The sequence below is a fragment of the Octodon degus genome, unplaced genomic scaffold, assembly GCF_000260255.1.
Source record: "Octodon degus isolate 3935 unplaced genomic scaffold, OctDeg1.0 scaffold00033, whole genome shotgun sequence".
Taxonomy (NCBI): domain Eukaryota; kingdom Metazoa; phylum Chordata; class Mammalia; order Rodentia; family Octodontidae; genus Octodon; species Octodon degus.
This window is the reverse complement of record NW_004524609.1, coordinates 5,176,040-5,203,896: the sequence shown is the minus strand read 5'-3', so window position 1 is coordinate 5,203,896 and position 27,857 is coordinate 5,176,040. Positions and strand designations below refer to the sequence as shown.

The window sequence follows — 27,857 nt, the reverse complement described above, 5'->3', positions numbered from 1 at the left end:
AAATAGGATCACAAGTCCGCATCTTGTACAGCAATTAACCACTAAGAAGAATATATGCAGTGTATTATTTGTTGAAAAATAAAAAAAAAGAAAATAAAAATAAAAATCTTTCAAAGACACAATTTCAAGTTATGACATTCAATTGATTTAACTTATTTTTACTACCTTTTAAAGACATCTACTGTGTACAGATATTTTTATCTTCATCTCTAATAACAGTTATTGCTTTAGAAATACTCCCCACAAGTATAATTATCTCAGCAAATGGTCCAGTCTTTCTAAAAGTCTTTAATACAAAATGCCAAAGGGTCCTGCAGAAATAGCGTGTCTATTTCGTCTATCATTCATACCCTCACTTCACACTGCTGACTTTTTCAAGATTCTGGGTCTTCGCTTTGAAAGCCTGGTCAAGATGTTTAGACGAACTTTCAATCACTTCTTGTTTCTTTGCATTTTTTGTTTGGTTTTGTGCTTTGAGGTAGGGCCTCACTATGTAGTTCAGATTGGCCTGAACTCACTACATAGCCCAGACTTGCCTCAAATTTGCAGTGATCCTCCTGCCTCAGCCCCCCGCCCTCCATGCTGAGATGACAGACATGCACCAGCACTGCCTGCATGACCACCTAACTTCTTCATCAGTATTTCACTTCCATGGTATTACTGGGTTTCATCTTTCTACCCATTCAGAGAAATTTTCCTTTTAAAAGATCACTTTAATATAAATAATCCATAATAAGCTTTTTGATCTTTTAAGTTCTAAGTTAATAAAACTGACATAAGCTTACTAAAACATTAAACATCATGTAAGTTAATATAGTTTCTTTCTAAATTTTTAGTGCATACTCAAATTAATCCCCAAGATGCTAGCAATCCTTTAAACCCTATTTCATCACAGTATTTATAATATACAATAATTATATATAATATACATTTAATGTATATATTTATGGGACCTGTCATAATACTCTTTCCTTAGGAAAAAGATTTTATGATAACATAATACACATACATGTCAGTAATGTAAATAATGCAATGATAGAAGCCATTGTACTTATTATTTAATAACTAATGATTTCATCAGAATACTCTCCAGACACAATTAAGAAAATCTTTTAGAGACCATAAATTGCGTTAACGGGCCAGTGAGATGGCTCAGTGGTCTAAAGCACCTACTTAGAACAAGCTTAGCAAAGCACAGAGACCACGGTTCAATCCCCCAGCACCACATGCCAGCCCGCCCCGCCCCCTGGTGGGCTGAGCAGGCCACACACACACACACACACACACACACACACAAATAAATTTTTTTTAAAAATTGCGTTAAGGGGGGCCTGCCCCTTAGCTCAGTTAAGTGGCTGCTTCAACAAAGCCGTCAGGCTCAGGTTGCTGTGGTTCGATCCCCACAACTCAAGCCAGCCAGTCATGCCTTGAAGGCATTCAGATCAAAAAAAAAAAAATTGCGTTAAGGATGTATAGTTCAGTGGCAGAGCCCTCTAGTACACACAGGCCTCTCAAGCTTAATCTCCAGCAACAAAGCAAACCAGACTTAAATGGGCCATCACATAAAATTCCAGAATATAGAAAGATAAACTATACACTGACTTGGTACAGTTCACATGAATTTAACTTGAAATTACACAATTTCAAATTTTACAATCTATTCAATAATCTATAAATACAGGGCCAGAGAGATAGCTCAGCAAAAGAAGCACTTGCCTGGCAAGTACAAGGTCCTGAGTTCAATCCCAGGTACCACCAAAAAAAAAAGTAATAGTAGTAATAATAATAATAATCTATAAATACAGATACACAAGCTATCTTTAAAGTTTTCACTTATTTTTCTGAATCAACCCTTTAACAAACATTTATAACCTATTAATAATATTAACAACAATGTACCAATAAGGCACCTTGTACAAGAAAAGTGTATTGGAAAGGCTGGAATTAAATGAAAAACTGTAAAATGTACTCATATCGTGATCCAATTATTAAGGTTCATCCTCATTTTATCTCTAGATTAGAAAGCTACTACTAAATGTAAAGCAAAACTAGGTTTTTCTGAAGAGATACAAAAGACAAAAGAAGCCTTCATTGACCCTAACGACACAGAGTCCAAGGAAAACGGGTGGGGTCCTCTGACCTGAGACAAAGAAAACTGAGATTGTTATGGACTTTGGCCAGGGGTGGGGTTTGAGGAGCAGTTTCAGTTACAGGAAGGAGTTGGTGCCCGTGTGTGCGTACGTGTGGGGAAGGTACCCAGCCCTGGGGTGGGGAAGGAGGAAGGAGTGATCATTGGGAAGGTAAGTTGTTTTGGGGATTCAGCCATGTCAGATGACCACCATAATAATGTGGCCAGAACTTATCAACGACTACTTCAGTAACATACTTTGTCAATGAAACTTTCACTTATTTATTCCTAAAATAACCAAATGAGATTTTAAGTACTTGGTCTTAAAATGGTACATGGATAAAATATAAAATATATCACAGCATTTATCAATTGCTATAAAGCTATTCTATTATCAAAGTTTTCCTGAGTACATAAATTATTTCACTTTTAAATAACTTTCAAGGGTCGGCCAAATAGCTCAGCAGAGCCTGGGGTTCAATCCCTGGCCTGCTGTGCCAGCCCTGCCCCCAGGGCACACTGAGAGGGCAACTGAGACTGGGCGTGGTGGTGCACACCTGTAATCCCAGGTCTTGGGAGGCTGTAAACAGGTGGATCACTATGAGTCCGATCTAGTAGTGAGACCCTGAACACCCTGTAGACCCTTCCCTAAAATACAAGAAATAAATAAATAAATAACTTTCAAAACAAGTAGGTTTTTTTTGGGGGGGGGGGGTTGGTACATATTTTCAGCATTTGCTGAGTGCTTTCTACCACTATTCACCAAATCATCCTTAGGAGGAGGGACCACAGATTCATTCTTCCAATGTGTGATGAAGCACATGCCAATCCCCTCATAGGCGGTTAGTAAGGTCCTATGGAAATGAACAATGCTGTGAACACAGCTCTTGCGCTAATGAACTCGTAGTCCACTCAAAACAAAATGCAGCTACTAAGAGCAACCGACGTGTTAGTGTTTGTCTTCACTGAGGCACACCTTCATTTCAAAAATGAAAATACCAACCAGAGGGGAGACTTAACAAAGAAAAGACAGGACAGTGTTTCTAAAGTAACTTACTTGCTGACTTCTTTATACTGGGCTATCTCCTCGATATAAAGGAGGTCGTGCAACCTTGACTGATAGTTGGTCTTGGTCAATGATTTGTCTAAAACGGACTGGGTAAAGAGCTGGTCAGCAGAGAGAGGAATCTGGTATCTGATAAGAAGGCTCTTCTCCAAATCAGTAGTTTCATTAGGCTCAAAATCTACAATAGTCTTAGAAGAAGAATCCCAGCGTTTAGCTGTGGTTACTAGCTGTTGTTTTGCATGCATCAGGTATTCAAGATCTAAAGGGAAACAAAAAACACATTTACAAAGGGACACATTAAAATTCACAAATAATGCATTACATATTTTTTCAGAGTTTTATATGCTACAGCTAAAATTCTTAAAAATAAAAAAATAATAATCTAGTGCAGAGTATTTTCCCTATATCAGAAATATTTTTTGTCTAGTTGAACAAAATAATATTAGTAGGCATCCATATAAAGAACATAAGGTTAGGACATACTATAAATACTTATTAACATTTTTAAAGTGCAGATTAAAATTGAGAACTCTTCAGTCAAGAGAAATCTGACCTGCAGGAAATTCCTTATAAGATACATTTTTAAGGTAATAACTGCTTTCCTCCTCTTCCTAGCACAGAGAGAGATTTTTAAAAAACTGTAAAAGATTAAATCGTTTCTTGTGTGGTAAAGCACAGTGAAAGTATCTGAATGTCAACTTACTACAAATAAAAAATTCCTTTAGAAGATAGACATGTGCAATAGTGCTGATTTCTCATTAAAATGTGGTACCATGCCATTTCTGAAAAAATTCAGTTCAGCCTCAGGGAAATTACACCATAAATAGGGCACAATATTAAGATGAATAACTGCTGAGGTTCTGACATCTTTTTTAAAACAGAATAGAATCAGCACGTAATAGCATTCATAAGAAGCTCAGCATGTGCCCACCCATGCTCACTCTGTAGTGCACATGTTTCCCAGCTCACTTAGGAGGCCAATATATATATTTAATATAATTCAAGATGGTTTCATAGTACATGTCAAAATTTAAGAAAGAAATAATAAATTCAAAGATCAATGAGTCTCTAGAGTATGCAAACAAGAAATCCTAAATTATCTTTAAAATAAGAATATAGGTATAGTTGTCATGTCTTTAGTGAGTCATTCTGCAAATTTTAAATGTCACCCACCAAAAGACATTTTTCAATAGTAGGAAATAACCTATCGTAGTATCTTAACAAAAAGCCAAAAATATGAAAACTCTCAATTTCTCACCTTTGCTCCTTTTAAAAGGCATTTTTACACAAGTTTATTATTTCTCAAATTGCAACATAAATACTAATGCCACCTCATAAAAATTTTACACTTGAGAAATACTCTGGTATATTAGAAGCCTATGGAATTTTGTCTTCTGAGACATGGTAAACAGAAACTAGAAATACATTAAGAGGAAGCTGTAAGAAAATATTAAAGATAGCTGGATAGATAACTCAGTGGCATAAGCGTTTGCCTGGCTAGTGCAAGGTCCTGAGTTCTATCCCCAGTACCAAATAGAAAGAAAGAAAGAAAGAAAGAAAGAAAGAAAGAAAGAAAGAAAGAAAGAAAGAGAGAGAAAGATAGATAGATAGATAGAGATAGATAGATAGATAGATAGATAGATAGATAGATAGATAGATTGATTTAAGAGAATATCTGTTTTTCAATAGCCTCATAAGTTTCCTGAGGTAAACTAGCCATATCTTCCTCCTAAATCACTCTAAAATTAAGCTCTTCCTAGTCATTCATTAGAGGATAGCTACAAAAAGTATTTAAATTATGCAAATGATAATAGTCCTAAAACAGAATATACCACCATGAAAATTAGGTGTTTGTTATCATCCTAATACAGGACAGACACAATTTTTATCCTAACTTCAAAAGTCAAAAAGGAAAACAGGAATGAGAAGCAGCAAACCAAATAACTAGCTCTTTAAAAATTAAACTATACAATGCTGATGAATCTATTTAGTATGTAGAAATTGTTTACTGTGTAGGGGTGACAAGTTATTATTTTTCATAACCAGATCTTAAATTGTACTTTATTTAAATTAGGTCAGACCAGAGATATAGCTCAGCAGCACTGCACCTGCCTGCCAGGAACAAGGTCCTGAGTTTGATTTCTGGTACCCCCTCCAATAACAAAAATTAAATCAGAATATATTTAATACTGTATTCTCACAGTTTAAAAATCGTCACTAGTTAGCCAGGCTTAGTAGCACATGCCTGGGAGGCTGAGACAAGAGGTATATAAGGTCAAGCCTACACTGGGCAGCTTAGGAAAACCCTGTGTTAAATTTTTTTTAATTTTTTTAAAGGTTGGGGTTATAGCTCTTTGGGAAGGCTGTGGATTCAAACTGCAATACCACGTCAAAAAAATAAAAGTCATTAGTTATTCCTTTTTATTTTTATTTTATTTAATGTATTTGGTACAGGGTCTCACTACACAGCTCGGACTTGTAATGATCTTCCCGTCTCAGCCATCTCAGCCTCCCCAGCGCTGGAATTACCAGGGTGCACCACCACGCCCGAGTTTTGGGTTTTGGTGGCCAGCTCAGTACGCCCAGGGGAGGGGCCGGTGTGGTATAAGGCACCAGGATGGAACCCAGGTCTCTCTGTGTGACAGGCAGGCACTTAGACTGCTGAGCTTTCTCCGCAGTCTCATTAATTGTTCTTAACTGATTATTATACAGGTGGGTCAGCAACAAACCCAAAATGGTAGAACTTTTCGAGGAAGCTTGTTGTACTACACTACCTACTGTTAGGTTTGGCTCTCATGCCCCGACCCCAGCCTCACATAGTCTGGGGCTTTTTAGGAGGTAGGTGAGTCCCGTGCTAGGGTTAGGGTGTGAGTGCTGCGCCACCCAAGGACAGGCAGCCCGCACACACAAGGTACAGAGAGGGTGGCCTCCCTTGCCCCATGCTCTGGGGCTTCTGCAGCCATGAGCTGCTGCTCTCTCCCAGGCCCACCTTGCCTTGCAGCCAGCCAATGACAGACTGAAGCCCCCCAAACTGTGAGCTAAATCAGTCTTTTCCCCTTTAACGTTGGATGTTGAGTATTTTGTCTCAGCAACCAAAAAGTAACTGAAGGCCCCTATTAAATATGCAAACCAAATTATACAGTCTTTCTACTCTCGGCCTCTAGTGTTTACTTTTAGGAAAAACTGGCACCAGAGACTGTGCATGGTGGTGCACACCTATAATCCCAGCACTTGGGAACCTGAAAACAGGAGGATCACTACAAGTCTGCGCTGTGTAGTTAAGACCCTGTAGACCTCTACTAATTTAAAAAAAAAAAAAAAAAAAAACCTTTTTAAAGGCCCATGTTTTTTTTCCTGTTTTTGGGAATTTTTTTTTTTTTTTTTTTTTTTTTTTTGGGGGGGGGGTGGAATTCTTAAAAGTGTCTTGAAGTAGCATAATAATTCACAATGTTATTTTTATGTCATTTACTTAATTTTTAAGTGACTATGACAAAAAGTCATGAATATAAAATGGTCAGTGAGCTCTAAAGAATGCTTTTACAAAATTTATACTAAAGATCACTAGGTCTTTAGAGTCTCTCTAAACATGGGAGGGAGGGAGGTAAGGTTCTCCAGTGAGGACACTGTTTCAACTGCCACTGAGGCTGGCTGTCATCCTGTCTGCAGCGCACACAGCCAGCCACCATCTAAAGCAGATCGAACCTGCTCAGGATGGCCTGCGTAGGTGCATCTTTGGCATGCACCTGTCTTCACCCTACTTCAGGCTAAAAGGAACAACACTCTGGAAAGACAAAAGCGAGCAAGTTAGGGCCAATATACCCAAAACGTGTAACAATGACTCGTGAACCAATTTCTACAGCAATAAACATGAAAGTAAACACAACAGAAATCATAAACCTATGGCATTTCTTCCCTGAGACATGGTAAACAGAAACTGGAAATGCATTTTAAAAGAAGTAAATAAGAAAAAATAAAGGTAATTCAAATATACCTAATCTTTCCAAGCTAATACAAGGAAAAGACTGCTGCTGTAAGACATAGAATTCAAGACTAGAATAACAAGTCTGACACAAGATACACTTCCCAACTTCCTTACTCTTCTGATACTGAGGAACAGCAGCTGCTCTCAGCTCAACCACAAAGTTACTTTAATACAGGGGCTTACAGAATAAAAATGAAAACTTTTTAAGGGGAAAAATACCTAATAACCTAAGTACCCAGAATTAGAGCTGACAAATAAGATGTATAGAATAAATGCATGTTAAATACAAAATTTATTTAAAAGTTAAGTGTACCTAAGACTTACAGAAAATATGATTAAATGTTTCTAATTCACAGACACCACACTGTCTTAGAAAATATCTTGACTGCCCAAAATAATGATATAAAATGTTAAAGCAATTCTAGACTACCATCCAGCTCAGTATTCTTCCTTTCCCAAAAACTGTTCGCTATAAACAGCCTGTGTCTCTTAGTTTTACAACCATGCTATCTGTTCCTATTTTGCCCCACTTTCATCTAACTTTTACTGATGAAAGTTAAACTGATAAAACTTTATTTTTATTGATAAACTTTTCTAATCTATTTTTTCCCCTGGCATGGTGGCTCATGATTATAACCCCAGTACTCAGGAGGCTGAAGCAGGAAGATCACTGTGAGTTCAAGGCCAACCTTGGCTACATAGTGAGTTCAAGGCCAATCTGAACTACATATTAAGACCTCTCAAAAAACAAAAAAAAAACAATCAGCCAATGAATCAATCAAAAATTAAAATCTATTTTTCTACTGCTTTTCTGATCACATAATATATACATATAGAAACATAACATGTCCCTAATTTACCAACAATGTTGGCAGCTAGGAATTACTTTTAAGTCATACTAAATTTTATATTAATGTTAACATGTCCTGCTAGACTCAAACAAAGAAATGTATATCAAGCTTTTAGATCTAACTATACAAATAAATTTTCAATATGTTGTCTCCAGATATTCAAACACAATTCCAAACTGGTATTTTAAAGCACAAATTTTCATTAACCAAAGTTGTGGTACAAAGTGTATAATTTAATTTGTTTTCTAAAAAGGGGCAAACTCACTAATTTCCTTCTTCTGTAGGTGCCTTTTGCCACATATTTTTGAGAGATACATCTTCAAATTTAATAAGAAAAAAAGATTTTAGTACATATTTTTCTGAATCAGAGTCTCACCAACAAAGAAAAAGTTAAAGTTATGCGTATTTGTTGAATAGTCTGTAAGATTACCATCCAACTAGGGAAAAAATAAATCCACTCATGGCCTATGAATAGAAAGCTCTATATACTTTACATATCACAACAAAACAGAAAAAGGGCAAGTTTTTTTTTTAATTTAACTCAAATGTGAATTAACTTTTTAAAATAGTATTTTTAGTTCGATACTGAACAACCAGTTGGGGAACTATAGGCTGCCTGTACCTAGATTTTGAGTTCCAAGGAGTCACACACTAATGAAATGAAGTCTGACACCTCATGGAGTTTTACTCACCATGGCACACAGTAAATCTACGAGGAAAGCTGGCAAAAGCACGCTCATACTTATTTATACACACAACTTTTTAACATAGGTGTTGCAATTAATTTCATTAGAATACGGTTTAAGAAACACTAAGCTAAAAGATGCCCCAGTATGATCCAAATATTTAACTTTGTGGGAAAAAAAAAAAAAAAAACTTCCAGAATTAACTTAGACAAAACCTTGATTAATCAATGAACTGTCAAGTGAAAGAATCAATAAAGATATTTCTCATTTAAATTAGTTTCACACTATCACTAAATTTGTGTAAAACTAAATTAGAATTTATTAGGAAAAACTGTATGGAAACAAGAAGGACCCTAGACCTAATTTAATTCTCAACTGTACCTGTCCAATCTAATCCTGGAATGACACTTTCCTGCTAATTATATACCCAAACAGTTCAATGATGAGTCAGCTGACATCAGAGGTCACATGAGGTGGGCCAGCATATTGCAATAATTTAACAGCAGAGTAATCTAGCTCAGTAGCTCCAGACGTGGTCCACACAAGTGGATACCTTCACTTAACATTTTTATGACTCACAATGTTTGATAAATTGCAATCGCACATCAATTTTTGTTCTCAAATTTTTTACTGATAAGAACTCTGCTTTGATAGTCAAAACTGACTAGTACTAACAGAAAAACAACGTACTATTTATATCTTGCTTTTATTTCTCTACAATTCTGTCAAGACTACACAGTTTTGTGTACTCACACTGAAATATGTAATCATGCAATAAAAAATATGTAAGTCAGGGCAAGATGGTACACACAGCTGTAGTTCTAGCACTTGGGAAACTGAGGCAGAAAGACCAACAGGAGTTTGGAGCCAGTTTGGGTAACATGGGGAGTTCAAGGACATACTACACTACACAGTGAGACACTGCCTCAAAAAAAAAAAAAAAAACCTTATTTTTTTTTCAACTATGTATTGTATAATAATTACTTTAAAGTCTTATTTAACAAAACTTGCTAAAATAATCAAACTACAAAGAGGTCACTAAAAACAAAGGATACCTACACATAAAAAAGGAGAAAGTTGCTATCATCTCTATTAGTTCCCTCTATCCTATCTGAATGAAATATATTTTTTAATATTCAATTTTATTTTTAAAAGAAAAATCAGAAACTAAGACAAAAATAGGGTAACATACAATACACACATTACAGATTTTCAAAACAAGGACAGCAATTAACAATGGTTGATCTATTACCTATTTTTATCATCAAATCTATTGCTCAGATTAACAGAAATAATTATGTAAGACTGGACATATCATTGCGTATTACCACTTGCTTTTTGAAGAAACTTTTAATTTTTGCTCTCCTCTTTTTTTACCTTTTTAAAAATTTATTTTAAAGAGTATATTAATAATTTTTTAATGTATTTTAGTACAGGGTCTACAGAGTCTCACTACACAGATCAGACTTGTAGTTATCTTCCTGTTTTCAGCCTCCCAAGTGCTAGGATTACAGATGCACGCCAAACACCCAGTCTCTAAAATATAAATTTTATTGTATTTACAAACTGATATGTCAGAAACATCAGGAAGGAATTATTTCTTCCAGTTATCAGACTCAAAATATTATTCCTTTCAAACAACCTCCTGCAATCCCTATGTTTACTGAATGCCTACTACAGCCGGATATGTGTGAGGCTTATTTCTAGTCAAGATCCTCTGATATTATGAGCCCAGTTAGTTTTACAGATGATTTCTCATGAAGCTTAAAGATGCTAAGTATTTTACCCAGGGTCACAGAGGTAACACAGAGAAAAACCAGGATTCAAACTCAACTCTATGTGACTAAGAATTTTATCTACTGTTCTTCCTCTCCAACTAGAAAGGTAGCACTATCTGGACAAAAGCAGCCAACCTAAGCCTCACTGCTCTCTCCCGGATAAGATGGCCTGAAACACTCCTCTTCATCAGCTTTTCTCATTACCAGCTGTTTTAGTAGTATCATTTTCTTTTCAATTTGTTTTCTGAAGACACTTAACATTTTATGTTGCTAAATAATTTTTATTAACTAGTATGAATTCTTGACATTTCTTTAGAAAAATGAGACATGAGTTACAGATCAGTCTAAAAGGCAAACTTCTAATAGCCCACATGTAAACCAAAAGTTTATTATTGTAGAACAATTACTTAAAAGTAAAGTCTTATTTAACAAAACTTGCAAAATTTATATTTGAGTAGGGAATAAATGCTGGCTTCTCTTCACGATTTAAATCTCCTTGTAAACCAGACCATGGCAGCACATGATTCTGGGAGCCTGAAGCAAGCGGATCACAATTCATACACAGCTTGGGCAACTTAGCAAGACTCTGTCTCAAAATAAAAGTAAAAAGAGAGCTGGCAATGCAGTTGAGTGCAAAGACCCTAGTACCATGTCCCTCCTCCCCGCCAAATCTTACAATTTTAAGTGTGATTTCTAGTAATGCATAGTCCTAAAGTTCTGGACACTGAAAGCAACTTCCTAATACAGAGGTGGGCAAACCACAGCATGCAAGCCAAATACAGCCCACTGTCACTTCTGAAAACAGAATTCCAGAGGCACACAGCCACACCCTTTTGTTTATACACAGCCTCTCCTCTGGCTGCTTTTTTGTGACCATGCAGAACTGAACAACTAGGACCGAGACCCACTGCCCTGTAACACCTAAAATACTTACTACCTTTACAGAAAAAACTTGCCAAATCCTATGCTTTTATTTTACTTTATCAACTCTCATATCTATTTCATGATGGAAATTAACTTACTTTGATTCCGAGAGTACTGAGTAACATATCACAAAATACGAACAGATAAAAAAGGATCAAAGTAAAAGGAACTCAAGGTAAAATGAAGTCTGGCTAACATTAACACACACACAAGAATATGTTACCTGACTGTAAAATTTGAACACAAATTTGTTTAAACCTCTCCTACCAGTCAAAAGGGAGACAAACCAACTCCATCTGTTCACCATGTCCAAACAATAAAATCACATCATTTGCTCATCAGAAGAACAACTTTCTCTAGGTTCTCATAAACGGGACACTGTGGTGTACAATGTAAATGATCTTCCACATTATGGTCAGGTATAGACGATAACAAGTTGGCTGGCTGGTTGTTCGTTTGTGGTACCAGAGATCAAACTCAGGACCCTGCACATGCCAGGCAGGTACTTATGCCACTGAGCTGTCTCCTCAACCCAATAACATGTTTTATACTGAGCTATACCATAAAATACTTAAGCGTTTGTTAAATACAGCCCCTATGAATCCAACCAAGAGCCAAAGAAACCATGGGCTAACATACCCTCTCCTTGTCCTGTTGGATCTAGGCATAAAATTTAGGTGCAGGCAAAAATAAAACAACCTACAAGATAGCAAATCCTCCTCTGTAGGATCTTACAGAAACCAGGGACCTCTTTCTAAAAACACAGAGTGGGTCCCATTCAAGGTACCTTAATCTCCTTAACAGTAGTATACAGACAAACTGACTTATGAAGACATACTGAGAACTTTTCATTCCGAAAGAATGTACTAGTAACAAAGCTAATTTGTCAGTACATGTAAATACATTGTAAGTATATATACAATATCATTAAAAACTACTTAAACTAAGACTGAAAGATTTTACTGTGCTAAAATCATCTTATTAAAAACAAATAATAACCTAGTAGACCCAAACAGACCTTTTCATCTACACAATGTGTTTAGGGGACTTGGAAGTGACATTTGCCCAATGACTAAATGAACAGATGGGGAGCAATGTGCACGTGCTAAGCCCCGCTCCACAGTAAATGAGTCAATTAATTTGGACTTTTCTCATTTCCCTCCCTATCGGGGAATATTTAGGGGCCAATACATAGGTTTTAATGTTGCCTTTTAATACAATGTATCAGGGAAAAAAGTCTAAATATTACCTTCTGTAGAAGCTGCATCAATCATTACTCTTTGCATGAGTACTGGTTCCAATCCAAAGTCGAAAACTATAGTTTGGCGAAAAGTTCCAAATATTTCTGTGTTAAATGCTATCCCGACTTTATACACGTAATGATCTAATCCATTTTGGGCCATCTTTCCTCCTATCCATTCTTGACAGTTTTCTGGGACTTCTTGTGATACCTGGGTAGTACTATCTCCGGCAGATATTGCAATGATACTAAAATGAGGACGATGAGCGTCATAAAGCAATGCTACCCGATACAGCATTCTTGCAGGCTACAAGGAAGTTAAAATAATTTATTGAGTACAAGGGGGTGAAAAATCCAATTGTAATTGGGCTCTTCTATGAAAATATTTCCATAATGGATTGTTAGTTTCTCATGCTTCTAAGATTATGTTCTAAATATAAATTGTGTGCATATGCTATTTAAAAACACACACGCACGCACATGCACACGCACACATACACACACAAATGATTAAAAAAAAAACCCAGCTGTTAAAATGATGTGCTATGCGATAGCACTAGCCTCCCTGCTCCAGCGATGCGTGTGCTTCTCACTGTGGCAAACTCTACCAACCTGACCACTCTCAACATCTAGCTCTCCACACCCTTGGCCTCAAAGAGGAAGTCTTCAGAGGAGAGTTGCCTTTAAAAGCACTGGACTGGGTTCAGGACTGAGGCTTAACACTCCTAGATTTTTCATCTCAAAATACAGAAGGTACAGTGGAAAAAACAGCTTAACACTTTTCCACTGAACACAGCCACTAAAAGTTTTACTTTATTCAGCCTTAAATTTTGACTACTGCAATTTAAAATGACAGCACTTAATATGAGGAAATTATCATATTAAGCTGTTACTACAGAATTTGTGATCTCATGAAATCAAATTTAAAAACAAGTTGTAATGTTTAAGTATCTTAGAACTGCCAGATTAAGCAATTCAACTTTTAAATTTTAATTGTAAGCCATGAACCCCATCCTATGTTCCTTGGAAGACAATATGTCAGAAATGTCTTCATCAAATAAATAAGTAAACAACTGCAAAAGACCATCTACAAAGATCTTAGCTCAAAATAAAAAATATATATATTGTACTTTCAATAACTGAAATACAAGAATCCACTGTAGTACAATATAGAAGCTACAGATGATGTACTTAGATCAAAACATTTTTATTCCTCTCACCACAATATAAAAGTCCAAAAAACCTTTGGGAAATGGAAAAGAATTAATACTCTTTAATTAGCATAAAATTCATACCTTACAAGTCAGAGCAAAAGTCCATATCTGATGAGATTTTTTGGTGTTGACAGTAACAGACAAGTCAGGATTATGTTCTACCTTTACACCTTCTATACATTCACTAAGCTGGAAACAAAGAACAAATAATGTTATGATTTTGTCACAAAAAGCACAAATAAAAGCTTTTAACATGGTAAATGTTACCAGTAAAGATACCAACAGGCTGTTTGCCACAATATTTTATATATTTATTCTCAGCTAGTTTAACAAGAAAATAAAGCTAAAAGAAGAAACAAAAGAAAACACCAACCCAAAAATGGCAATCAAAACTTGCCTGAAAGAAGATAATTAACACAACACCTACAAATCTCCCAATAAGGAGTTTAGCTCTGGACTTAATTTTCAAGTGTGCCTACTTTTGCTAATACATTACTTTATAAACTTCATATATTAATAAAGGAAATAAACCACAACACTGCATAGCACATGAAAAAGTCAAAATTCAAACAGGTTCACTGTTTCAAACAACAAAAAAAGTAGTTTATTTTCCTCACCACTTTCTCAGGAGATAATGAATTCATCCATTTTTCTATCAAGGTTTCCATGTAACTGCCTGCGAGCTGTTTATTCTCACTCTGCTGCTTCAACCTTATCAACCGGGAGGCGTATCTTTTCTGCCATTCTGCCAGTTCTTCCCGGGAATGTGCGGAAGTGCACTGAGCACCATACCTACAGACTCCTTGCTCTAAGAATCTAAGTGGAACAGGAAAGACTGTTTTATCATATATTTTGCTTAATCATTTCAAGACAGACTTTCAGCATTCGTGTTCTACCTCCTCAGTAACAACTACAATGCCACATTTGTCATACTGTCTTAATGACAAAGATATAGTTTAGAGACCTGAAAATACTCATAACAATCAAAATGTCAACCCTTATATTCAAATGACTTGTTTCTCTGGGATTCTAATGGCACCCTAATACATAACATATTTATGATCCCTCTCCCCTCAAAAGACAGAAGTTGCTTCCTTTGGGATATAAGTATTCTATTACGTAATTCCTTTTAGAACATTTTTTGGTAAAGCAACACTGACATCAAGTGGATTAGTTGCTCACACACAGTTATGCCCCACTTCCCAAATGACATGACTTAAGGAAAACCTCTGACACATTAGGAATGTCATTCCAAATAAAAATGTTACTAAATTATCACTTTAAGGTTCCTACTTCTCACTCTTAAGGTTTCTACTTCTACTAATGCTTTTACTCTTTCCTACATTATTATTTATATTCCACTGAAACTACTGAGCAATATAAAATGCAAATACATTTAGAATAAGGATTTTATATTACAGAGCCACAAATTTATTCAGCAGTCATATTCAATTTTTCAAGGGAAAAATTCATAAATGTCATTTTAAAGGATAAAAATTTCTCAATGTTTGTGACTCAAAATACTAGTTACTATAATTAACACTAATGTAATGTACATTTTATTGTGTTTTTTGTTTTTGGTGGAACTGAGGATTGAACTCAGACCCTTGCGTTTGCCAGGGACGCGCTTATTCTACTGAGCCATCTCCCTGGCCCTGTAATGTATATTTCAAAAAGCCAGAAAAGGTTTTATTCTCACCACAAAGAAAATTTTTCAGTGACGGATATGCTAATTATACTGATTTGATTACTATACAATGGATGCAAATTTCAATATATCATACTATATGCCACGAATAAGCATACTGATGTAACAAACATAATTTTTTTTTAAAATTTGTACCATCTATAATGATTATATTAAAATAGATATTTTTAGAAAATTTATTAAAATAATTTGATAGGCCTATATTCTTTATGTTCTAGTTTATATAATTTGGGGCTAAAAGCAGATTTTTCTAAAGCCTTTGATCACTAATTTAAAAAAAAAAAAATTCTAATCAGCCAGGCATGATAGTGTATGCCTATAATCTCAGCACTCAGAGGCTGAGGAAGGAGGATTACTATATTGCGACTTCAAGAGCAGCCTGGGCTACAAAGTGAGCTCCAGGCCAGCCTGAACTGCATAGCCAGACCTTATCTCAAAAAGGAAAAAAACAAAAAAACAAAAAACAAATGTGTGTGTGTGTGTGTGTGTGTGTGTGTGTGTGTGTGTGTGCATGTGTGTGTTTTCTTTTAAATGCCCTACAAAATTATGGTTAGGCCAGTTTTAAATCAATGAAAACATTCCAAAATTGCTAGATCTTCCGAGAGAAAAGACAAAAAATATAAAAAGCAAAAGAGACAGGAGAGATGTCATAGACAAATTTCAACTGGAAAAAATGTGGCTAATAAGGATTACAAAATGAACCACAGACATTGGAAACGGTCAAATGGCTCACCACACTGAAAAGCTGAGAGTACCCAAAGCTGCTCCTCACGGTACAAATGGAGCACTTAAGCTTAAAATAAGGCTATCTGTTCAATTCTCTCAGGTTTCAGAAGACACCAAAAAGCATGCATTCATGTGACATTTAAGTATGGTGTCTTCAGGGACCAAATTGTCTTTCTGTATTTTGCTGCAAGTTACTTGACTGAAAAATTTTTATCTGACTATTCTCATCTGACTATAAATTTTCTCAGATTTGTTTTTCATAGGATTGTGTTCTGTCCTACAACATGAAGGATTTTTAATATTTAATACTTAGTTTCATTATCTCTACTATAAAATCAACTCTGATGTCTTCATGACTTAATCATCAAAAAAATCAAATATCAAATTTGCTTTTACTATAAAAAGCAATCTAGTTTGAGTTTTCATCTAAAATCTCACTAGTTACTAAGTCTTATAAAAAGATGAGCTCATTTTTTAAAATGTGAATTGGTAATCCTTCCACATTAATATATAATTATTAAAATTTGAAAGGTCAGCCCTTCAAATATAAGTTCCTCATAAATTCTATAAGGATTACATGAAGATAGGTATTTTTAGTAAAGTTATTGAAATAATAAGCCCATCTGATGCTCTACTTCAGTTTATATAATTTCAACTTCTATCAACATACCTAAGGTAACATTAACAAAAGACCAGCAATTAAGTTCATCCACAATAGCCCAACTGGTAATATAAAAAACTTATGAACACAGCCTTAAAGATTTATGTTTTAAAAAAAAAAAAAAAAGACTTGAGTTTAGATTACTATTGTAATTAAAAGGCTCATGGATACAATTTTGACTTTTATTACTTAATAACAATGAGCTTTATGGCTTCTGTTTCAAATGGAAATTATTTTATTCCATATCATTATACTTCTCTTCCTTCACATATTATCTTTTTTCCAAAATGTGAAGGAAAATTATCCTTTCAACAAAGACACGTAATTGGTTTAAAAAGAAAATTCACATTACCTTTTACACAAAGTATATTCCTCGCTGCTTGTGATTCCCCTAGGTGGTGGGCGGAAATGCCAACCATTACAAGACCCTAGGGAGTAATCAGGATATAGTCTTATCATTTGAGGCTACCTAGTAGTGCTGATATTTTTATGTGTAAGAAATATTATAATACCTCCTCATACATCATCCCAGATGATGTAAAAATATCTGCCTCTAAGGAAAAAAAAAAAAAAAAATCTACCAATCAATGAGTTAAAATACATCAGCTATGGAAAGTGCAGAAATTACCGCAGAAGCAGCTACCCCACAGTTAAGTTGGCCCTGATTCCGGTCTAGCAACTGGTGGGCCTCTCCAGTATAGTCTCTTCCTGAGAACTCTGGAGGGAGGTGGCATGCTTGTCGTTTCTAAAGCATGGACTATCTCTACCAGGAATTCCTTCAGGAATGGAAAAGCGACTGTATCCTGGAAGGAAATCTTATATAACAAATCCCACCTTGGCATACCTAGCGAGCAGCAGCTCCACACTGTCATCCACATTCCTTACAATCCTGTCACAATACAATGTAATCCTTTGTTACAAGTGAAATAAAAGTTCAACCAGGTGAATTCTGACATAAGAGCTTATGAAACAGCTTTAATTGCTTTTGAATACAGTGAGATTTTTATTTGTTTAGATGTGACTCCAAATAAGCCAAAGAAAATAAAGGCTTAAAAAAGGAAAGGCTAGGACTAAGAGACTGAAGAGGCATTTTATATGACTCCTTGCAAGTCACTGTGTCCTACCCCCTAGAAAAGAAAAGCCATTTTTCCTAGTCAAGTTTAAAAGTATGTTTCATCCTTTACTAGCTGGGTGACTTCGTGGAAATTATTAGCCCTCAATATACAATTCATCACTTATCAAGAGATGGAGGCGTGCCGTACTGGCCCTGCCCTGCGGAACAGGCTGAGAGAGTGACTGAGACTGGGCGAGGCGGCTCGCACCTGTAATCCCAGTGCCTGGGAGGCTGAAAACAGGAAAATCACTACGAGTCCAATCTACATAGTAAGACCCTGTAAACCTTGTACTAAATACACAAAAAGTAAAAAATAAATTTAAAAGAGAGATGGAGAAGGTCCCTAAGAAGTCTGTCAAGGTTTTGGGAAAGTCATGACTGTAATACACAGCTTGTGACAGGCCCTTGATAACTTCTCCCTTTCCTCTAGCAGATCAGAAAGAATTCAGCTTTGGATTGGCTATAATAGCCTGGGGTCAGGTGAGATGCTCCCTTTCCAGACTGCTAAGAATACTCTTTAAATTTAGTCCTACATGGAGGCAAAACAATGACTACGTGACCTCTAGAGTTTATCTCCTACCTCTATTACTCTGCTATTATATGAAAAGCTGCTAGGGAAAAATTGCTTTCACCACCCCTACTTCCTAAAATTCAACTTTTTATATTCTCTCCTGTATCTCAACCTTAATTACATGTACTATAATTAAGTAAATTTCCTCCCACTAATTAATAAAAACCAAAGCTCAGAATCACAGCTATGATAAGTTAAGAAAATTCTGCACTTACCCTCTTCTAGGTCTTCCACATTATATCCAGAGAGGACGTTACTAGTGGCTGTCTGCAATTTTTCAAATGAAAGACATATACAAAATAACCATTTAGTAATGAATTAAATTTGGATATTTTAAAACTTAAAGCAAAAAGTAAAGTTGGAATACTTAGAAATATTTGGGAAAAAAATGTTTAATAACTTCTTTAGTTTTTTTGAGACAGGGTCTTACTATGTAATTCAGGCTAGACTTGAACTTACTATGTAGCTTACGCTGGCACTGAACTCATGGCAATCCTGCCTCAATCCTCCAATAGTGAAGTATTTCATAATTTTAATATGCTACAAGAGATATGGTTTTATTCTGTTCTATGTTAATGCTATAATTTAAATGGAAAAAAAAAAGCACTTGTCAGGAACTCTAAAAAAAAAACTGATAAGAAAACAAAACTGATATATACTCCTCGAACAAGAATCAGCTAATAGCAAATCAGAAAATTTAAGTTTTGAAACCCATAAGGATAGTAGTACCTTCCATCGATTTGTTCATTCATTTTCCTTTAATATCTACAGAATGACCAACTTAAAGAGGTGCCTTAAATAAATAAATAAATAAATAAATAAATAAAAATAAAGAGGTGCCTTTTTTCCTGCACTTAAGGCTTGCTACCACTTTGTGGCCTGAAGCACTTCCTGCCAAACCCCACTACAGTCTAGTTTCAACCCTTGGTCCACAATAAAAAAAGGATATGGAACTGCTCACTCTAACTTCCCTGGACAAACATCTACTCTGTGCTTTTGGCACTGGCTGACCCAAAGCTAGTGATGGCAAACCTTTCAAGAGATCAAATGCCCAAACTATAGCCCAAAATCTATTTATCTCAAAGTGTCAGCACTGCAATTAAACTTAAAGGTTTTAGTTTAGAAAAAACAACTCGCACATTAACATCTTTTGTCTTAAGAACAATACACATGTCATAGATTCACCAACACTGCCCTAAGCTTTCCACCTCCAATTGCTACCAGGGGCCAACCATGGCATTTTTTCCTTACTATGCTGTAGCATTTTACATGCTGGATCTTTGCTGGTTATGAACAGATTTGCTGTCAACAGTATTTAACTACCTTTCTGCAATCCCCCTCAAAGACTCTGTGGCATATGGTGAAAGAATAGTAAATGGTGGACTGTTGGGTGGAACAATGGACAGACAGAGGGAGGATGGATGGATGGATGGATGGACGGATGGATAGACGATTACTGAAGCACTTTAAATATACTATGTCCAAAACATTCACAGACCTTGCCCTAAACCCCAACTTCTTCTAGTGCTCTTAATCTCAAGTTAAAGATGGCCTGGCTAAAATTTTAAATGCCATCTTCAATTCTTGCATCTTCTATCCTGAGTATTCTCCAAATCTTACCCAATCAGATTTTTTTTTTTTTTTTTTTTTTTTTTTTTAATTTTAGGGAAGGATCTATCTACAAGGTGTTCTGGGTCTCACTACTAGATCAGACTTGTACTTGTAGTGATCCGCCTGCTTACAGCCTCCCAAGAGCTGGGATTACAGGCCCATGCCATCACACCCAGTCTCAACTGCCTTCTCAGCAGGCCCCAGAGGCAGGGCCGGCATGGCAGGCCCGGGGATTGAACCCCCGGCCCCTGCACCTGCTTTCAGGCACTTTAATCTGTTGAGCTATTTGGCCAGCCCTACAACCAGATCTCAATTATCTCAGTCCCTACTCCAGCTGCCACTACCCTACTTGTCTCATCTACCCTGGAACAATCTATCCTGTGCCATCACTACTCTGTATCAATCACCTGAGTCTTTACTTAGTCATCCCTTGCTTTAAACTCATGTCCTACATCCCTGCCTTGGTGATCCCCTTTCAGAGTTAATCCTCCTTCTCCCTGCTTGCATCACCATGACTGCACTTACTGACCACAGCCTGCCTGGAATGTGCATTAGCCACATATATCCTGAATGACCCACCAAATTGCTTTCCTTACAGATCTGGAGCCCTGAACAGCACAAGTATTCAGTAAATTTTAAGCTAAATCAGAAGAATGAAACAATATCCTAAAATGAAATTTGAAAATGTCTTGTACCACAGAAAGAATATCATAAATGTTAACTAGGCATATCTGAAAAATTACCATCATCATTTATTTGATGTTCATCAATGAACATGTTAACTAGGATTGAAACTAAAATATTGTTTCTACAGAAAACTACTTTCTGATTCTCTATTAAGTCACCTACTAACAAGCTTATAAAAAATAATCCACTTTTTGTAAAATGAAGGACTGAGAATAAAAATACATAAATTAACAAATAAAACAGGAGTAACTGCTCCTACTACCAATATTCTATGTTTCATAAAAAGATTCATCAGAAGATCTCTTTTAAAGGGTGGGCATGGTGCACATAGCTCTAATAGCACCACTCTGGGAGGCTGAAGGTCGCAAGTGTGTGCTCAGCCTGGGCAACTTAGTAAGACCTTGTCTTTCAAAAACAAAAGGAAAGTGAATGAACAAATGGATGTAGCTCACAAGACAGCTCATGCAAAGGCCCAGGGTTCACTCTCTGGTACTGCCTCAAAAAACAAGAAAAAAAGATCTCTTTGAAGTTTACGTGCAAGGCCTACATGCCATATCCCACAATAACCCTTAAGATATGACTCTATTTTACATAAGACATATAAATGTAACAGCTAAACATTTACTTTATGTATGAAAATTTTAAAGTAACTCTTCCTCAAAACTTATCAAGGGACAGCAAGACAGCAAGCTTAGGCAATCGCAGGGACCACAGTTCGATCCCCAGCACCACATGCTGCGCCAGCCCCACCCCCAGGGTGGGCTGAGCCAGCCACAAAAAAAAAAATAAAAATAAATCAAAATAAATTTACTAAATATACAAGAAAAAAATAAAAATAAATAAATATGCAAGAAAAGGAATGGAAATAAATTGTCTTGGCCATGAAAATCTAAAGCATTTGTAACTGCTGAAACACATTCTTCACACTGTGCCCTTTAAACACAGTACGTCCAAAAACACCATCCACTGACCTTGTGTTTCACAATCTGAGACTGTCCACACAGCCCATTCTGTCCTGACACCACAGATCTTCCACTGCACACTGGGTAAGGGCCACATTATCAGAAGAACTGATAAAGAGGTCAGCCTGGCTGACTACTGGCACCCTGGGGGCTGTGTTTGAGTTTAGTTGTTGTTATTGCCGTTTTAAGAGTTTTATTATTGTTTTTGCAGTACTGAGGATATATAACACAGAGCCTCGAGCAAACCAGGCCAGCACTCTACCCCTCTGCTACATTCCCAGCCCTTTTCTAATACTTACTTTGAGAAAGGGCCACAACTAAATTGCCCAGATGGGCCTTTAACTTAAATCCTCCCACCTCAACTCCCCCAAGTAGCTGGGATTACCACCACACCCAGCTGTATGTTTACTTTTTTAAACACTTTCTCTGTGTGCTCAAGCCTCAGACAGAAGGGCAACACTGATTAGGTTATGCTCTTCAGTTGTTACTGACTCCTTCAGGAAAGTCAATTATACTGCTAGATCTCCTGTAAATGGAAAACTAATCTACAATTACACTGGTTTTTTTAATGAATCAGCCTTTAGTTCCAAGTCTTTTATCTGTATTTACAAGTTAAATACCAGTTCAGCCCAATCTTTAAATAACAAATTGCTACTTTTAAATGTGTCATGCACAATAACTAAATAAAGGTAACATTATTCTTAAGCTTTTTCTAGATAGATCTTTTTTGTAGGCAGTGCTGAAGAACATCTTCACACATACAGGGAAGCGCTCTACCACTACGCTACATCACCAGCCTGGAGTTTTCAAAAATACCATCAACTGTCTAACCCAAAAGAATAGTAGTCTGCTTATATGGTACTTAGCTTACACAGAAACTAAAACAAGTCATTTCTTCTAATGGTATAATCACAAAATAGTTATGATATTTGTGTCCTTACATGTAACAAGATTATATGGTCTATACTTTTTTTTTTTTTTTGCAGAACTGGGGATTGAACTCAGGCCCCTGCACTTGCCAGGGAAGCGCTTATTCCACTGAGCCATCTCCCCGGCCCTATAACAAGATTATAATTTTTAAAAATTTTGTATATTTGCCTATTATCAGATATAAACCTGGCAATTCAGTTGAGGCAATAAAAAAGCAAATCTAAAAATCTTGATAAGATCAAAGGTCATTTGTGTTCTCAATGTCCCAAACATTTATAAATATCTTGTTACTTCTTAGAAATTAAAAAGGCTATAGATATACAATACAGAAAATGGCTATGAGGTAATTAGAGCTTACAAATTCTTAGATAATTCATATTAAAGTAACATAAGGCGGCCGGGGAGATAGCTCAGTAGAATAAGCACTTGCCTGGCAAGCACAAGAGCCCACGTTCAATCCCCGGTTCCGCAAAAAAAAAAAAAAAAATCATAAGGCAAAGAAAATGAAAACAGTATCTTTATCCGGCGTCTGCAATCCATAACCATCTTCTCTGCTGACTCCTGGCATGAGCTAGAGTAAGCTACTAGACCTGAAGTGGGATGTAATTCACACGTGCAGCAATAGGGTACCCACGTCTCTTCGAATCCCTCTCCTGGACTGCAGCGCTGTGCCTTGCCCTCAGAGAGACCAGGCCCTAGTCACTCTCCACTCTTGGCCAGTTGTCTAGGAGCCTGGCTACCCAATCACCCAAGTCAGTGACTTTTCAGCAGCAAAACTTGCTCTTTACTTAATGTGAATGGCCTGTCATGGTTTAATTAATGGACCTGCCTCCTCCTGGGCCTCTACTCTTTTGGCTGACAAGAACCACAGGTGCCCATCCTGCTCAGTGCTATGTCTCCGGTACAATGCCCACCACAGTTAGGTGAGCAGGTCTGAAGACAACGGGTTAACGTGTACACTAATCACTATGTATACGGATTGCCACTTATGATAAAAGCTGACGAAGTGGCTATTTTAAAAACATGACATCTAAACAAAAATACATTAAATGCCCAGATGAGGAACACATACAACGTGGAAGAGAGGCATCTCCTCGTGCCACTTCTGCCCATGCCCTCTACCATCCATGTGTACTCTTAAATCCTCCACTGGAGCACCACTACCTTTATACACACATATGTCATTTCTATCTGTTAAACCTACTCTCTAAAAATAATCCTCGGGGCCAGGAAGATGGCTCAGTGGAATAAGCGCTTCCTTGGCAAGTGCAAGGGCCTGAGTTCAATCCCCGGTTCCACCAAAAAAAAAAAAACCCATAAAAATAACCCTCTTTTTTGAGACAAGGTCTCACTATGCAGTTTAGGATTGCTTTGAACTCACTAGGTAGTGCAGGCTGGCCTCAAACTCACAGCAATCCTTCTGCCTCAGCCTCCTGAGCACCACAATTACAGAAGTGCACCACCATGCTTGGCTAAAAATAATCCATTCAGTCATAGACTTCCTTTTGTTTAAAAAACTACAGAAGACTTGAGAGAAATATCTTTATATTTGTTTGGGTTTTTAGTACTGCATCTTTAATGATAAAATTTTCTGGGGCCAGGAAGATGGCTCAGTGGAATAAGCACTTCCCTGGCAAGCGCAAGGACCTGGGTTCAATCCCTGGTTCCGTCAAAAAAAAAAAAAAAAGAATTTTCTACCAGCCTAAAGTAGCTAAAAACTAAAATTTTCCAATCATCATTTCCACTGTGGGGCCAAAGACAACTAAACAATAAGTAACAGAACAGAAGCCCTTGGGTGCTGGTGAGACCATGAGAAGCAATGTCCCAAGGACGAGACAGACCAGGTTCCGGGGCAGAGGGGTCACCCCACACCCCATGCAACCCTGCCTTCGGGCCGCTGCCAGTGACCTTCCACACCTTAACCCAAAATGCTCCCCAGCCCAACTGAGTTCTGCTTTTCCAGGGAGTCCTGAAACAGACTTACCTCTGTTTCTATGAGAAGTGTTTTCAGCCTTGTCAAATCTTTTGTTACCATTCCATTCTGAAAGGGTAACAGAGAAAAATCAATACAACAATTAGCTCAATCCCTTAGTTGTTTCTAAAGTTTATCTGTTAAAAAAAAAACCAGAATGGTCACCCTCACCCTTCATCCCTACTACCATCAACACTGGCAATACAGCCAAGTAGCTATAAGGAAAACCTTAACCTTGTTCCTTATCTGGTGCAAAAAAACTGTTCATCTCATGTAAAAATTTAAAGTTAATGAAATAAAATATTTACAACAATTATCACTAGCACAGAATACAAGCAAAGAGGAAAAAATAAACCTGTAACTTGCTTTATACCCATTTTCTGTAGGACTACTGGGCCTACACATACAAAATGGTGAACTCAAAAGTTAGCCAAGACTTACAGCAATTCACATAAATGATTGTACTACTTTAAAGACAGTTTAATTTATAAAGTCATTCAAAAAATATTCACTTTTCTGCAATTCAAGTTTCACTTGAGATTTCTGAAAAAATTACTTTTTACTACATGTTGTGTTTGTTTTCTGTGGTACTAAGGATTAAACTCAAGCACTTAGATCTTTTACTAGCTTTAAATATAAATACTCAACAGGTAAAACTGTAAATGTTCAACTTTATAGAGAAAAGCCTTTTAAGGACATTATTTTAATCATAAAGAGGTTGGGTGTGACACATGCTTATAATTACAGCTATTCAGGAGGCTGCAGCAGGAAGATCTCAAATTCAAGGTCAGCCTGGGCAATTTAATAATAAGATCCTCTTACAAAGTAAAATAAAAAGGACTGGGGATATCCATCAGCACTCCTTGGGATCAGTCTCCGAAATCCCTACCACACAAGAGGGAAGGAAGGCAGAGAAGGATGGCAATACATTCTTAACCACCTACTTTAGAACTAAACAGCTATATAAATTTTTCTATATCCACATCTGTGAACCTGATGAAATCAAAACAGTATCAAACTAAAAGAAAAACTTGTTGGAGCCAGGGAGATGGCTCAGTAGAATAAGCACTTGCCTGGCAAGCGCAAGGGCCTGAGTTCAATACTTTGTTCCACTAAAAAAAAAAAAAAAACTTGTTATATAGTAATGCCTTGGAAAATTGCTGTATTACCCTGAGATGGTCAATACACTACATTCCTAATTTCCACCAACACTTCCCTAATTTCTATTTTTTTACCAAACACATTCTTTTGTAATAAAAATTCAACTATGCTGTGGACTTTCAAGATGTATCTAAATTCAAAAGAATATGGCTCAGAGAATTCACACTGCATAGCGAAGCACACGTATATTGTATTGTTTGTTTTTCATTGATTCCTGAAAAATATTAACAAGTCCTCTAAGAGTTACCAAGTGGTGAAAGGAATTATATAGTTCTTTTCTTCTAATTTCTAGATTACCAATTCTAAAGTCCCGAAAAACATCTGGCAATTATCTCAACCTAAAAGAAAACTAAATGTTATATTAAAAAATTATCCTAAAGTCTACATAACTAAATCATTCCATCAGAATGCGTATAGGTAATATATTAATAATATGCATACCATCTTCAGAAACATTATTACTTAAGACAAGAAATTCTATGAATAAGTTTAAGAATCCTAAAATCAGAGTGCAGCCAACAGGGTTCAATCCCTGCCTTGCCATGCTGGCCCCACCCCCAGGACAAGTTGAGACAGTGATGAGACTGGGCGTGGTGAGGAGCGCCTATAATCCTAGTGCTTGGGAGGGTGAAAATGGGAGAACCACTAGAGTCTGATCTACATAGTACCAAATACATAAAAAAATTTAAAAAATAAAAAATAAACCTGAGGTATAATTTATATATATATATATATATATATATATATATATATAGGCCAAAGACAACTAAACAATAAGTAACAGAACAGAAGCCCTTGGGTGCTGGTGAGACCATGAGAAGCAATGTCCCAAGGACGAGACAGACCAGGTTCCGGGGCAGAGGGGTCACCCCACACCCCATGCAACCCTGCCTTCGGGCCGCTGCCAGTGACCTTCCACACCTTAACCCAAAATGCTCCCCAGCCCAACTGAGTTCTGCTTTTCCAGGGAGTCCTGAAACAGACTTACCTCTGTTTCTATGAGAAGTGTTTTCAGCCTTGTCAAATCTTTTGTTACCATTCCATTCTGAAAGGGTAACAGAGAAAAATCAATACAACAATTAGCTCAATCCCTTAGTTGTTTCTAAAGTTTATCTGTTAAAAAAAAAACCAGAATGGTCACCCTCACCCTTCATCCCTACTACCATCAACACTGGCAATACAGCCAAGTAGCTATAAGGAAAACCTTAACCTTGTTCCTTATCTGGTGCAAAAAAACTGTTCATCTCATGTAAAAATTTAAAGTTAATGAAATAAAATATTTACAACAATTATCACTAGCACAGAATACAAGCAAAGAGGAAAAAATAAACCTGTAACTTGCTTTATACCCATTTTCTGTAGGACTACTGGGCCTACACATACAAAATGGTGAACTCAAAAGTTAGCCAAGACTTACAGCAATTCACATAAATGATTGTACTACTTTAAAGACAGTTTAATTTATAAAGTCATTCAAAAAATATTCACTTTTCTGCAATTCAAGTTTCACTTGAGATTTCTGAAAAAATTACTTTTTACTACATGTTGTGTTTGTTTTCTGTGGTACTAAGGATTAAACTCAAGCACTTAGATCTTTTACTAGCTTTAAATATAAATACTCAACAGGTAAAACTGTAAATGTTCAACTTTATAGAGAAAAGCCTTTTAAGGACATTATTTTAATCATAAAGAGGTTGGGTGTGACACATGCTTATAATTACAGCTATTCAGGAGGCTGCAGCAGGAAGATCTCAAATTCAAGGTCAGCCTGGGCAATTTAATAATAAGATCCTCTTACAAAGTAAAATAAAAAGGACTGGGGATATCCATCAGCACTCCTTGGGATCAGTCTCCAAAATCCCTACCACACAAGAGGGAAGGAAGG

At 36.6% G+C, this 27,857-nt stretch overlaps 1 protein-coding gene across 4 annotated transcripts in view; it reads right to left on the bottom strand.

Moving 5' to 3' along the window:
- The window catches only part of Helz (helicase with zinc finger), a 168,186-nt gene that overhangs the window by 98,877 nt on the left and 41,452 nt on the right, over positions 1–27,857 (bottom strand). For 2 of the 4 annotated variants that reach the window (XM_023713863.1, XM_023713864.1), the window contains exons 1-7: positions 24,824–24,883; positions 18,865–18,916; positions 17,317–17,392; positions 14,487–14,685; positions 13,951–14,058; positions 12,665–12,962; positions 3,186–3,453 (exon numbers count right to left, since the gene is read on the bottom strand). In XM_023713863.1, the coding sequence (XP_023569631.1) occupies positions 3,186–3,453; positions 12,665–12,962; positions 13,951–14,058; positions 14,487–14,685; positions 17,317–17,392; positions 18,865–18,916; positions 24,824–24,874 (1,052 nt within the window). In that variant the 5' untranslated portion in view covers positions 24,875–24,883. Of the gene's footprint in view, positions 1–3,185; positions 3,454–12,664; positions 12,963–13,950; positions 14,059–14,486; positions 14,686–17,316; positions 17,393–18,864; positions 18,917–24,823; positions 24,884–26,960; positions 27,018–27,857 lie in introns of those variants that run through there. The other 2 variants (XM_004630034.2, XM_023713865.1) reach the window with 2 other exon arrangements.